Raw genomic sequence first — 13880 nt, 5'->3', positions numbered from 1 at the left:
AGCCCTGTCTGAATCTGGCCTTGAACATTTCCAGGAATGGGGCATTCCCAGCTTCTCTGGGCAACCTGTGTTAAGGGCTCACTGCCCTCACAGTAAAGAATTTATTCCAAATATTTACTCTTCCCTCTTTTAGTTTAAAACTGCCTCCCCTTGTCCTGTCACTCTCTGTGTTGAAAGTCCTATTCCCTCTTATTTATAAGCCACCACCAGCACCAAGATTACCAAAATTTTCCTCTTACTTAGTTATTTTAGGAAACAAAGTAATTAATATTCATTGACTACAAGTTACCTATTTTTAATAATAATTAGTATCCTGTCTGCTGCTGGTTAATGATCCTCTCGCTTCTCATGCTAATTAGTCTGCATGCTCAGTCCTTCAATTTCTTGAATTGTTGCACAAGTCGATGGCCTTGATCTGCCCCTTCTGCAATCATCTTTTACCCAGCCAGGGCTGATTCAGCACAATTGGCTTTGTTAGTTTGTGCCTTGTCTTGGGGGTTCTGCCAAATGTCCTTGTGCTCATCAATTCTGCATTCTTTGTGTCCTCCATCAGTGGTACATTTGTGCTCCCAAGCCTTGCCAACCCCGCCTAAGTCTGAGGTCACTGAAGCCTGTCAAGACCTTAACCTTAAAAAGGCATTCAGCCAACAAGTAATTTGCTTGTAACTACTTTCTGTTACACGGACAAAATCTCCCTTCCAGTCCAGAAGGCTTGAAAGCCCACAAAGACCAAGCATCAAAGAACGGCTTTTCCTAAGGAAATTTTCACGCGTTCCGTTTACCAGCGAGGGGACTGGCCTGAGGGGACGGACTACATTTCCCACGAGGCTTTGCGAGGCGCAGCAGGAAATACGTCATCCTCGGTGGCCGCGAGAAGGCGCTTGGCAGCCCCTCCAGCATGGCGGCGGTGCAGGCGCTGCGGATGGCGGCACGGCGGAGGACAGGGCTCGGCCCCGCGGGGCTCAGAGCGTTCTGGGGCGGCCGCAGGTACCCGCAGGGCACGGGGTTGGGGGGTGGCTTCTGGCCTTCTCCGCATCCTGGGGCTGGGCCTTCACCGGGCCATAGCTCTCTGGAGGTCACTTAGCCCGAAACCCCCTGAACAAGTCCCTCAGGATTTGTCTTGCTAAAACGGTTTTTACTCAGATCAGTGATATAAGGTGGGTGGGTGATTGCTCTGCAGAGGCAGCCTGTGTGGGGAGCAGCACTTGGGGAAAGCCTGTGCATTTCTGGATAACAGACCTGACGAGTCCATGGGATGTGTGAAGTGTCTGAATTGAGTCTGGTTTAAAACACCACAAATACAAAAATGCTCTGTCTTGGGTAACCCAGAGGCTGAAAATGATTCTGTTCTGTTGCCAGCAGGAAGGAGGAAAGAGAAGTGGAAGCAGATGGAGCAGTTCCTGAGAAGGAGGAGAGGAGCGAGCCCAGTCTGATCTGTCCCCTGCCACGCAGCCGGAGTTACCGCCCTCCCGAGGGCCTGCAGAGCTGCCTCGAGTCCCACGTCAGGGAGGTCTTTGGGCCCTCTCTTCCCGAGGACTGGCAGCAGACTCCCCTGCAGGAGAACAGGCTGAAACATCGCCTGCTGGCCCGGCTGGCAGCAGAGCTGGGACACGCTGTCCCCAACTCCCAGCTGCACCAGATGCGCTGTGCCGGAGACGTCCTGGGCTTCTATAGCACCCCCGTGAAGGACGGGAGCAAGATCGATGAACTCGCGGCCGCAGAGCTGCCCCCGAACCTGAAAATTGTCTGGCAGCACTGAGTCCCCCCATGGAGCGTCCCTGTGGCGCCTGGCTTGTGCTGCAGGGCAGCAGCAGAGCCCTCTCGTCGGGGTGAAATCTGTGAATTTCACTAATAAAGGTTCACTGAAATCTCTTCACTCAGTAGAAGTCTCCAACAGCCCTATAAAATCAGCTGCTGTCGAGGCATCTTGTCCAATTCTACAATGTCTGTTAAGAGCGTGTTAAGAGTCTGTTAAGTTTTTTAAGTTTTTAAATTAAAGGTGTTAGTTTTTCTTCCATGTTGGCTATCTGCTTAGTTTTTGTCCCTGTCTAACTGGTGATGTAGGTCTGCATTTAACCAGAGGAGGCAAGCAGAGAAGTCAGGAGGATTAAGAAATAAATGATCTGAGAAATGCATAGTACTTTACAAGTGTTTTCTATGAAACGTTGTTTTCAGTGAGGTTGAGAGTCTGTGTGATTTTTTTCTGAGAATAATCCAGAAATGCCCTGGTTATATACCACTTCATGCCCTGAACCCTTGCTCCTCTGGTTTCTTTCAGTGTGCAGATATCTGAAGCACACTCAGGTACTGCTGCTTCTGTGTGTTACAGTGCTCAGTTTCTTAGCAGACTACTCAAGTGCTGCTTTCTTCTCAAAAGCTCTGAAGAAATTTAAGAAATACTTTCTTTTCTCCTTTTGACTCTTGAAGAATTACAGAATAGTGTAAATGTACACCTACAAGTTCCACTGTGGGGTGAACTGGGATGAGTGAACTGGGGCTCTTTCACTGATCACCATAGAAGGCTGAATGTTCACAAATCCCTCCCCTGTAGTTTATGGGAAACCACAGTGTGACAAATGGCTAATTGTCATCTTGTTGGCTTCAAAGGCTATTTGGGAGCAATGAATATTAAGTTACTTTTTCATGAAATTATGTCCTTCCATGAAAACCAGAGATACCTGCACCTCGTTACATCTTTAACCCTCACTATCTAAGAAAACACTGAGTTGTAGTTGCACTTTGTGCTCATTCTCCTTTCTGTATCTCTCCCAGGATGTAACTTTGATAGCTCATGTAATGTGATCAGAACAGAATGAAAAACTGGACTGGGAATTGGGACAGGCAAGAAAGGAGCTCGACAGCTTGTCTCATGTTTTTCTGTGTCTGAGTTGAGTCAAACTGCCATTTCCCTGATCTCAGACATAACAGTCCCTCAGAGGTGCAGATCTCATGCTTCAGGAAGCTGCAGGGACTGGAGCACAAGGGAAGAGGATCACACATAGGTGTTTGAGATGCAAGCATTTAACTGCTTGTAACAAGCTGAAAAAGCAGAAATAAGACATGACATCAAAGTCTTGCACACAGCACCTGTGCTGTGGAAGGGCAAAACTTCCAGGTGCTTAATCACTTTATCCCTGGGCTTTTAAGTTTGTCACTTCAGTTGAATTGAATTATAAATAAATAAAATCCCTGCCCATGCATCTTTCTTTGTTTTAGGCCAAAGCAGTAGTGAAGATCAGAAGAAAGTGTGTAAAAGCCAGCTTGGCAGGGTGTTTTTTAACAAAATGATTCAGAACAGATTTTTCCCTTTGGAATTTTGATTACAGCTGTAGTGAGGGACCCAGAACACTTAGCTCCTCATGATTACAAAAAGCATGGCCCAAGTTTGATCCTTATATTCTTTAGCCAGAAGCAGACATCAGCAGAGTGAGAAGAAGGAAGAAACACCACAGGACCAGACACAGACATTCCAGATTTTCTTTGTGTCATAGGCAAATGAAAGACTGGCTCACGTGTTTGCTTTCTTGATAATTTTTTTCTTGATTCTGTTTTGGAAAAAATATACAAAAGAAAGCCAAGAAGAATCAACATGGAAATGTGAGGTAAACATTCCAGTAAAAGTACAGAGGCTCCATTCTTTAAAGGACACACACAGCAGTTATCACCATGCTAGAAGAATGAGATGCAGGAAAATCCTAGAAACAGTGTAAAATCATTTAATGAAGCCTTTGGCCCAGTCCTAACCACTGCAAATGGGCTTTTTTTTTTGGTTGTTCTTCCCATCCCCAACCCATCCTTAATTGTCTTTATAATGCTTAGACAAAGTTGTTAAATCGTAAAATAGCAGTTTTGATAGAAATTCTGTATGGCAGAATTAACAAAAAATGCAGACTGCTATTACAGACTCAGCTTCTTTCTTTTTTTCTCTCTCCTTCCTTTCTTTCTTACTTTCATTCTTTCTTGTCTTTCTTTCTGTCTTTATTTTTCCCTTGACTTGTCAAAGCCCCTCAGGAAAAAAATACATTTTGGGTGGCAAAACTGGTTTCTTGGCTATGCCAATCTGAATGCCAAGAAATGCTGCTCTGGTGAAGGAGTGGTGTCACTTTTCCTTTGCACCAGTGTCACTAGTTACCCCACAAATCTATGATGAAGTGATAAAAACTTGAAGCGCAGCCTCAGCCCCGCAGTGGTGGCTGTATATCCCCATAGTCAATTCCTGAAGCCAGGTTTCACTGGGAGCTTTAGCTGGGCCTCGGGGAGGAATGAGGATCTAGGGAGATGTTATAGTCAGCTCACATGCTATCAGCTACTACGGTAAATTTTGATGTCTGGTCTGTCTATATTGCAGACCAAGGATGCTGTTTTAGTTATTCTTCAATAACTTGCACAATCACCCACACCAGAACAATCAGGCTTTGATTCAGTGAGGTGTTTAAGGACATGCTTCTAGTCTGGAAACTGGGTGGTAACTGAAATCCATTAACTCCTAGGGAACACTTAAGCAGCTCACTGAATCAAGGATGGATTTTTGTTTCTTGTCAATAGAATCATTCAGGTTAGATTCCTGATCGCTGTTATTTTAATATGAATTAAATATATGCAATTACTTCAAATCCATGCTGAGTTTACTCACATAAGAATCTGACTCAGCACTTCTTATGGTAAGAAAAGGTAAAAGTGAATTTTTTTCCCCAAGATATATAAATTTGAAACTGAGAAGAAAAAAAATTGTGTACAAATATCACATAACAACATCAACAATTCCATAGATGTAGTTTCTCAGTGCACACTTTAAACAAGAAAAGGGTTTTTTTTGTTATTTTTCTGTTTTGCTTTTAAAGTCTGGCATAATAATATTAAAGCTGACAAAAAATCAGGGCAAGCTACATCACTTCCTCATACAAAAAAAGTACAAAACATTAGCCTCTAACTAGACATAACATAATACTGGTCATCACAGTTAGACATTTAGTAACTGTGTGTCTTGGAATATTTTACTGGAGGGTAGTAAAAAATAGCTTCAGCTGCCGATCTCCCATCTCAGGTTACTTCAGTCATAGAGGCAGAGTGATTCTGCAAAGAGGAAAAGGCAAACACATGAATGTTTGTATACAACAGTCTGGCACTGACATACCCTACTAGTGTGCAAATGGGAAAAACCCTCGCTCATAAAACCTGCAGTGGAGATGTACGGTCAATAATTATAATTTAAGAAAATTATCTTGCTGATTTCTGGTGAACATCAACAGCTAAAGTCCAGTCCCTACCTGCACTTCACAGTCCAAGAGCTGACTGGACTAAATTTTTCTCTCAGCTCATGAATATTTTCACCTGCTCAGCCCTTCTGCCTACACAACACAATGTGGATATGTAAGCAGCACTTACTTGCTGGACTACAAACCCATCGAGAGAACATGTAATGCACACAATTCTGCAGATTTAGTAGAAAGTCTTCCAGTAAATCTTTGCCTAATAAAAATTGACTCTTCAATTAAGCAAAGTATTTCTGGACATTAGAGACACTATTTTCCCTATTTTCTTAAAAAATCCTCTTGTCAGAGTTTAACAAAAGTTGCTATTGATCTTGCCACACATCATATGTGACAGGCCATCAATAAAGGAAATACAATTTAAAGACCAAATAAATTACACCAGTGTATTTCAGATAACTCATATACTACAGTTTATCCTTGTTCCCAGAATTTCTTGGCAGGTTGCATTTACTTGTCTATTTTGAAAGGGCTGGGCATGATGCAGTTATACCAACACAAGCCATTTAAAGTTAGTAGTTTTAACAGAAACACTATCAATATTGATGTTCCCAGAAGCTATTTTTTGCGGGCTTGAAAGAATGCTAATATGATGACTTAGAGATAGAAAAGTGTATATTATTTCTTCTTATTATAGAAGATAGTGAACAGTAACACGGATAAAAAACCTAATCTCTGTATTATTTTTGAGGACAGACTAGTTTATCCACAGGAAGAGTAAATCCTTCACAAATCCCAGAAGTTTTCTGGAATGTAATCAGGCAGAATTATTTTTATTTTTCTCTCAGTTTTTATTCTTCTAAGCAAAAGTTTGTGAGGTGTGTGAAATCCTACTTCTTTAGCTATGGATATATATGGGGGCAGATGATCTACAGTATTTGGCAGTTTCAGGGATAAATGCCTTAAAAAAACCTCTGCCGTGATACAGATTCACTCTGTTCAATGGGCTTGAAATGAGTCCTGTGTAGTCAGGTACAAAACTACTTTTTACTCTGATACAACAGAAAATATGCTTGGTGATGGTCTGAGTAAGAGCTTCACAGTACCTGTGCACTCAGTGTCTCCAGAGGACTTTCCACCCTGGGAAAAGCCATTAGTGGCATTCCTCGTGGGTCTTCAGGCTTCGGTTTAGAAGGAGCTGCATGACTGCCCTTAAAGTTATGGACAACACATATCCCCTGTGTAATGCAGAAAAAAAACACAGAGTGAGGTCCTCAGGAAAAGCCTAGAGGGAGAATTACCAGGTGGGGCACAACTGAAAGAATTTAACCTGGGTTTGGTTCAAGGCATCCTCTGTGTCAGCCCTGGGCTGCAGTGTGTTTACTAACACAGCTGGGCATGATGGACTGCCTTGGTGAAGAACTATTCTCAGCCTTTTTACACTTCACACTGGACACAGCAGAGACCCCCATGTATACCTTATCATCCCAGAACAACAGACTACCCAAATTATGCCCTTTACTGGCCAAGTACTCCCTTCAAACTCTGACTTTGCCACTTCAAAACAGTGAATGTGGATGGCTGAATCTTCCTCATGTGGATGACACCACTGAGCACCACTCCTGCATGCTTTCAGCACCTCCACTGTAGTGTTTATCCTACAAATCCCCTGCTTATGCATGACCAGACATTACCCACATGGTGATGGTGATGCCAGTAAGAACAGCCATGCATGGCAGTGGGTAGCTTGAGGACAAGGGGGAAAAAATGGTACACAGGAGCTGTCACGGTTTGCTGGTGGAGTGATTCATGCAGCCAGCTCCTTGCTGGATGTTCCCCTTCACTGCCACAGACCCAAGCAAGAAGCAGGTTGCCAGCAGGACTCGTGCCAGGGATCTGACAGTATCCCTCTGGGGAGACCCCTTCCACCAGTCTGAAATTCAGCTTGTGACACTTACAGAGTGCCAGAAGGTCTGCAAGGTCAAAATACGGCTGGGGACAGGCTGTCAGTGCCACCAACAGGTAGTGGGAGCACAGACACTGTCCAGGCCTGATAGATGCCTCTTAAACAGCATGGGTGAGATTTAAATTACCCTTCCCATTGGGAACCAGACAAACTATTCACATTAAAGTCAAGGAGATTCAGGTCAGAGGCTGTAGATGTCTTTTCATCTGAAATAAGCACAGGAATAAATGACGCTTGAAGGTCTGTTGTTGTTGCTTTTTCAAATACAGACTAGAAAAAAAATCAGTAACAGGACAATCGAGATTTAAGGGATCTTTGAAACTTAATCCCTCCTGATTACAGGGATAAAGTGTCTGTTGCTATGCAGTGGATAGTTTTGAAGCGTTTTTGATTAAATGGAACCAGGCACATTTCTTGGTAATAGTGAGAATGACCTGGACAGCTTGTGTGAGTAAATCCTCAACAAGAGACCCATCACCAAACAAAACATTTAAACCACGCAGCCCACAGGAGAGCCAATTACACCCAGAGTTTGGAGAGTCTCCTCCTAGATTTTGTGGAAAGGCATTTGATGCATTTGAATACGTTTGGTTATGCTTTGAGGGGCCGACAACTTAAGCTTGACTCTAAAAGCTGCAATTTATCCTGACCTTGCCTTCTATTACACTTCTTTTGTGGTCTGAAACAAAATGGAGAACCAGGATCACAGCACAGAAGCCCCAGAAACACCCTGTACCTCACATTTTTGCCAGATATAAGGCACACAGAAGGGTTTGGCAACACAGAGAAAGAGTCTCAAGTACACTCTCCTTTTGATATTGAAATCTACACCACCTTTTGCAGCATTTTCTGGAACTGATCAAGTAACAACATGTAGAGTAATTAAAATAATTGAAATATATAAAATGCACAAATGCTACCAAATTAGACTTACCAACTAGTATAAATCTGATTACATATTAGGATTTTCTTTGATAATACTTTTAACTAGATGGGGCTAGAATTAGATCTTCCAGGCTACAAGTGGTAACAATTTGTTTGTGTGTTTTTTGTGTTTTTCTTTAAACTGTGATATTTTAAAAGGAGCACAGAAGGACTGATGGGACTCACCAGAAACAAGGCTACAGCACTCCCCAGGATGAAGCCTGCGATCACATCCGAACAGTGGTTTCGATACTCAGACACTCGATTTAGCCCGGTGAGGAAGGCAGCACAGAGGGTTCCCAGACACAGCACAGGCTTGGCTAGCCTGCTACTCTTTGTTTTAATTGTGCTTGTGATGTACATCTGTAAGAAAAGGCGAACCAAAAATAAAAAGGGGTTCCACCAGAAATGCATCTTTCCCACCTGGACAAATCCTAAATCAAACCCCACGATTCATTTAAAAATTAAAAAAAGGCACTGGGAAATGGAGGAAGACGTTTCAGGTAATTGAGAGAACGCTTTTAGGAGTACAAACTGTTAAATGATGTGAAATATCCTCTTGCATTTATATACTGGACATTTTCTGAGCAGTTATGCACAGGCTCAGCTCTAATGATTTTGTGCAAGTCCCAGCTCGTATGGTGGCAAACACTAACTCTGAATGCACATGACTAAATGTTTGCAGAAGGACTCAGGAATTCATGCTTATACTCCTGCAGAAACTGTAAAGTGCAGAAGATGGAGTGCTTAGAATCTGTATGAACTAACTGCTCCAGTTTCCTAGATAGTGTTAAGTTTAAGGAACAGAGAACACTTGAGAGAAACTATTCCAGCAATTTCCCCTGCAAGATGAAAGGAAACACACAGTATGGGAGTTTCTTTCGAAACAAAGTTGATCTTGAGAATGCATTTCCAGAGCATGAAGTTTCACTGTTCTCCAAATATTTTTTAATGAATCCCACACGTTTCTGGCAGTTTGTTGGGATTTTTTTTTAATACATTCCGACAGAGAGTAAAAACGTGTGGGTCACAGTTAGAAGCCTGTCGTTAGTTCCAGAGCCACAAAGTAACAAAGATGAAGCAAACTAAACCCTGATGGCAAAGCAATTAATTAAAATCCTTTTTAGCCAACAAGTATGTGAGCCCGCATGACTACCAAAGCTTTGACAATTTGAGATGTTCATGCTTGCTTTGTTCTTTCCACCTGAACCTGCCTGCAGCAGATGCCTTGTGACAGCTAACAGTGAGCACTAGGCGGCAACCTTGCCCCAGTCTTGGTTGGCAGGTTAAGCTGCACTTACCACCAAAACTCACATTAAGGTTCTCTGGAAACAATAAGGAAAAAAAAGTAAAATCATTGACACTGCGTGAATAATTACCACCCACCCTTTCGCCCTGTGAACTCCTTCTACTCAATTCACTCGAGCAATAGGGAGCCAGATTGCTTTCCTGCTCCCCACCGAAGCACTGCTGCTGCTTGCAGGTCCACAGGAAAACCCATCACCTCTCTGAAGAAGGAATGCAGTCCTGCTGCGACAGCTGCAGGGAACAACCCACACCTGCTTGTTTGCTTACAGGTATGGGAAGAAGCTGGATCCCTGGGTTACCCACGTGGGAGGGTTCTCTTTGTCACAGATGGGAAGTATCCGTAATTGGAGTTTCACACGTCTCGGCAAGAAAATGTAAATTTGTAGTAAAAAGAGTATTTTTAGCAAGGAGGGTAATCAACGATGCGAACAGATTGCTGAGGGAAATCTGTTAAACCCTCGTGAGGAGGGTTTCAAACAAGACAAACTGTTTTCCCAGAAGGTGGGCTCCAGCTCATCCCTAAGTCACTGACCATGTTCAGAAAACTGGGAGAGCTGCTCCATTCTGATCAGACTTCCCAATCACTGAAGCTTGACCTTTATCATCCAGGCCCAAAAGCCAAGATATTTTTTTAGGATTCCCACAGTGTCTACCCACGTTTAGAGCATGGTTTCAGAGATTTGTGAAGAGACCAAAGTCTCAGTCAAAGCTACTTACATTTGGCTTCCTCTGTACAGCAAGTGTTTTTGAGGATTTCCCACAATGCTATCCATAGAGTAAATTTATTTACAGAATTCTAAATGTTGAAACCAGAGAGGAGGAAAGACATGAATATAAAAACATGTCTAGAACATATTAAAAATAAGCTACACATGATTTAACTATAAAATTTGCCTGTTCAGCTTTTTTGCTGTGATCTTATCAGTACATTCAAGCAATGCATTTAGCAATGCACAGTGTGTGATAGCAGCATTCATGCCATGTGATTGTTCTCCCATCTTTTTCAGAGACAAAATCATAGACAAGGAGTCTTTTTTGTCTACAAGTTTAAAACAGACATATATTAATTTATATATACAAATATATGCATGTATTTAAAACATATCTATAATGAGAAAGGTAGAGTGGAAGAAATCTGTCTTGCCCCTTCAGTGGAAAGTGAGGAAATTTGTGACAGTTTATTTTTCTTAGAAAATTAAAGATTTCATACCAATACTGCAAAAAGTCTGTGTCCTAGAAGTTTTATGGGCAATCTTTTCTTTTACCACAGAGATTCCTACAGTAAAAGAGTAACAGCATTTGACAATGATGCTCAGTGCAGCTGCTCATGGTGCCAAGGCCTGGAATTAATCAGGATTGCAGCACTATTTGCTGTAGTGCCCTCTGCTATTCAGAATTTCCAAATCTTGGAGGGTTCATGTCCAGGTGCAGAGATCCAGAGAGGCTGACTTCAGTCATGGGGTGGATTGTGGTGGTGCATCTCTCCCCTCCCCCGGCTGCACAACGAGCTGAGAAATGCTCATTAAGCTTTGGCCTTGACAAACTGCACCTGGACCAAGTCCCTATCGAGTGTATCAGAAACACTGTCTGCTCCCCCGATTAAACAAGCACCTGTTTTTAATGAACAGCCTTGGAAACTTGTTTTTCTTCCTGCTTGAATAAAAACCCAAGTGGTTGTTATCATATTTTTCTTAAATGAACCTTCACAGAAAATTACTGACTGATATTGTGTCTATGATGGAAAATCATCAGAACTAAAACCCACTCTTTTGGGGTCCCCTAAACAAAGGTCCAAAGTGAGATCTTTTTGAGCTCATGACTCCCAGAAGACAAGTAGGTAGGAAGATAAAGGTTTATGTCTCAAACACTGATAACCAGATGGCTGTGGAACCAACCAAGGACTGGTGGAAATAACAGACAAGAATTGTTGATAATAACCAAGGACTGTTGCTATTAACACAGCCATGAGAAATATCATGTTTTGGCTGGAGAAAGGGGGGCAGAGATAGGGCATTTTTCTGTGACAAACAACAACTACACAGCACAGGAAATGGGCACAGACTATGCTAGGGTGGGATTAAAACTACCCAAGACCCCTGAAGCCCTCCACCCCTTTCCAGAAAGACTGGAAGAATGAACTGCACATGATAATTAATTTACAGAGGAAGTGAGAAACCCATCTTTGAGGTGAGGAAACCTGCCCATGAAAAAGCAGTGCCCCCAGGACACTGGACATCTCATGGGCTGGGCCAAAGCAGGTGGATCGATGCTGAAACCAGGATTGGCATCCCATCAGCTGGATTCATGCTGGAACCAGGAGTGGTGATCTCTTTTTCTAACCATTTATTTTTCCTTGGAAGAGGAGCTTGAATTCATGTGAGTGCACAGCAGCTTGCACTAGGTACAGTGGCTTCCATCTCTTCATTCTGAGAGACTGATAAATTTCTTTAGATGACATTATTTTTTGTAAGTATGGAAGCCAGGGCTGCAAGGCCTTTTCTCTTTCCCCTACTTTAGGCATACAAGATTCATTTCCACCTGCAAAGATCACAAAAGTGATGCTTTGGGTTCTCCTCAGCTTCTTTAGAAGGTGACAAAGAAAAGTCTAGTTGATTAAATATAAACCTGAGATTATAAAAAACCAAAAGCAAACACCAAAAAACCACGAAGCCAAACCAGTCACAGAAGGAGTGTTTTCCATAGCAGATTAATGAAAAAGTGAGTACAGAGACATCTATACAGGGTACTTGAGGTCCAGTGAAAGGAAGAGATTCCCAGATGTCATAAAACATAAAATGAGAACCATTTCTGTGCTGGTTCTGTTCTCCAGCCTCCTCATGTTGTACCTGTTCTATTTTTCTTGCTCCATGGCTCAGTTCTTCAGCTTTATGCAAAATACAGCTATTACTAAGCAAATAACCTGTGTTTTATGTTCAGTAGAGCACATTATAATGCATATTAGAATCAGCAAGAGACTTCTCAAAAAACTGTGCACAGCACAGTTATTAAGCAAAGCAGGATATGAACAATCTATTTCTTGTGCAATGCTCAAGTTATTCCCAGCTGACAGACAAAGAAAAGAGGAGTGGCAACTTTTTGAGTTCTAGAAGGTGACTTCAGGCAGAGAACTGGACTGAAATTGGACTGTGGAATGAAATGCTTTAAGGGCAAAATTTCATGACCTTGTGGCTCAGAAGGAGTTCCATGTCCTGGCTCCATCTGACATTTTCCTATGTGACAAGTGCAGGCCCATAGCAGATAATCCTGGAAAACTAGAGCTCAGAAGCACTGAACTACTTGGGGCTTAGGCTCAGGAGGGAAAAACAGTGTTACCCTTCAGCTGTAGAAGTCAGCCTGTTATAGAAAATTTGCCTTCCTAGGAAACAAAGGAGGCTGGGCAGGGAAAGTCCATGGAAGGATGTAATTAGCTTAGGACAGAACCAGGACTAAGCCTGGCCTTGGAACTTCCACTTAAAGAGTTTATCATGGTGCAAACAGCTGCTACAACCATGTTGAGTATATTGTGAGCTGTATTTTACACATGGTTGCACATTGTTCAGAAATAATGTGCACAAAATGTTACAGGCTTTCCAAACAGTTCCCAACAAATCCTGATCAAAGGAGTTACAGTTTATTTCTCTATTTAGTCACACAACATTCAGCGCAAACAGATGGATATTGAAACAGCAGTGGGTGGACTCTTCATTTGAAAAGTAATAATATGGTGTTTCGTTCATCTGCTATCAAAAGCACAGGGCAACATACTCAGTAAATACCCCCTCTTTAATAACTTTAAGGCTTTTTTTCCATACTGATGACCAACAGACAGACTCTGACACTACTCTGAATTAAACTAGGGAGAAGAAAGACCTAGGTAAATGCACTTTGAGATCAGAAACAGGTTAAGTCCTTGGATCTTTATGGCAAAACCACCAAAGTTTTCTGCTTTGTTAGTAAGATTCTTGGATCAGTCTTGGATCAGAAACTTTAGCCAGAGAACACAAAGGAGCCGTTGATGTGTTTCATCAGACTTTGTAATTTCCTTCCTGACTGCATGGCAGCCTCACCCTGTCAGTGTGTCAGCTGGGGTACATTTATCTGTGATAACAACAAAATTCTGGCACTGAGTTTTATTAGAACCCTCCTTGCAATGTGAGTTCAGGTCCTAAACAAGGGAAGCAAAATTCATCCTAAGTTCAGACCCCCACTGAAAGGGCACAATTTGAATTTTAAATGTTCAACAACACATAGTCTGTGAACAAATGAAGCGATCCAGTAGCTTTAAGGATCAGCTTCATTTTAATGCTCATGAGAAAGGGGCAGGGAGAAGATTGAATGAGAAAATCAACAACAAAGACAAGCTTAGGACCTCACGCCTCCACATGCAGTGCCTCAAAAGCAATGAGTATTTAATTTGCTTGTACCAGTATTGGTAAAATGGAGAAAAAATGGGATCTTCCCCTACTGATAAA

General features: G+C 42.3%; 2 protein-coding genes across 4 annotated transcripts in view; one reads left to right on the top strand and one right to left on the bottom strand.

The window, feature by feature from the left end:
• Positions 1–551: 551 nt before the first annotated feature.
• Positions 552–2017, top strand: MRPL50 (mitochondrial ribosomal protein L50). Of its 2 annotated transcripts, none has more exons than XM_056514767.1 (2): positions 552–987; positions 1363–2017. In XM_056514767.1, exons 1-2 carry the CDS (start codon positions 899–901, stop codon positions 1757–1759), a joined length of 486 nt encoding a protein of 161 aa, XP_056370742.1. In that variant the 5' UTR covers positions 552–898; the 3' UTR covers positions 1760–2017. The 2 variants fall into 2 exon arrangements, with proteins under 2 accessions (XP_056370742.1, XP_056370741.1); XM_056514766.1 differs by having other exon boundaries at positions 566–987; positions 1360–2017.
• A 1501-nt stretch (positions 2018–3518) lies between these two features.
• PLPPR1 (phospholipid phosphatase related 1) overlaps positions 3519–13880 on the bottom strand; it is a 121129-nt gene continuing 110767 nt past the window's right edge. For both annotated transcript variants that reach the window (XM_056514764.1, XM_056514765.1), the window contains exons 6-8: positions 8287–8463; positions 6317–6448; positions 3519–5073 (exon numbers count right to left, since the gene is read on the bottom strand). In XM_056514764.1, the coding sequence (XP_056370739.1) occupies positions 5041–5073; positions 6317–6448; positions 8287–8463 (342 nt within the window). In that variant the 3' untranslated portion in view covers positions 3519–5040. The remainder of the gene's footprint in view (positions 5074–6316; positions 6449–8286; positions 8464–13880) is intronic.

Source organism: Oenanthe melanoleuca, chromosome Z (assembly GCF_029582105.1).
Source record: "Oenanthe melanoleuca isolate GR-GAL-2019-014 chromosome Z, OMel1.0, whole genome shotgun sequence".
Lineage (NCBI taxonomy): Eukaryota > Metazoa > Chordata > Aves > Passeriformes > Muscicapidae > Oenanthe > Oenanthe melanoleuca.
The sequence above is the reverse complement of the archived record's forward strand: the minus strand, read 5'-3'. Positions and strand labels throughout refer to the sequence as shown.

Coding starts and splice junctions, on each gene's coding strand:
- MRPL50 (XM_056514766.1), top strand. CDS start 899: ATGGCGGCGGTGCAGGCGCTGCGGATGGCGGCACGGCGGAGGACAGGG. Junction 988..1,359: donor GCGTTCTGGGGCGGCCGCAG/GTACCCGCAGGG, acceptor TTCTGTTGCCAG/CAGGAAGGAGGAAAGAGAAG.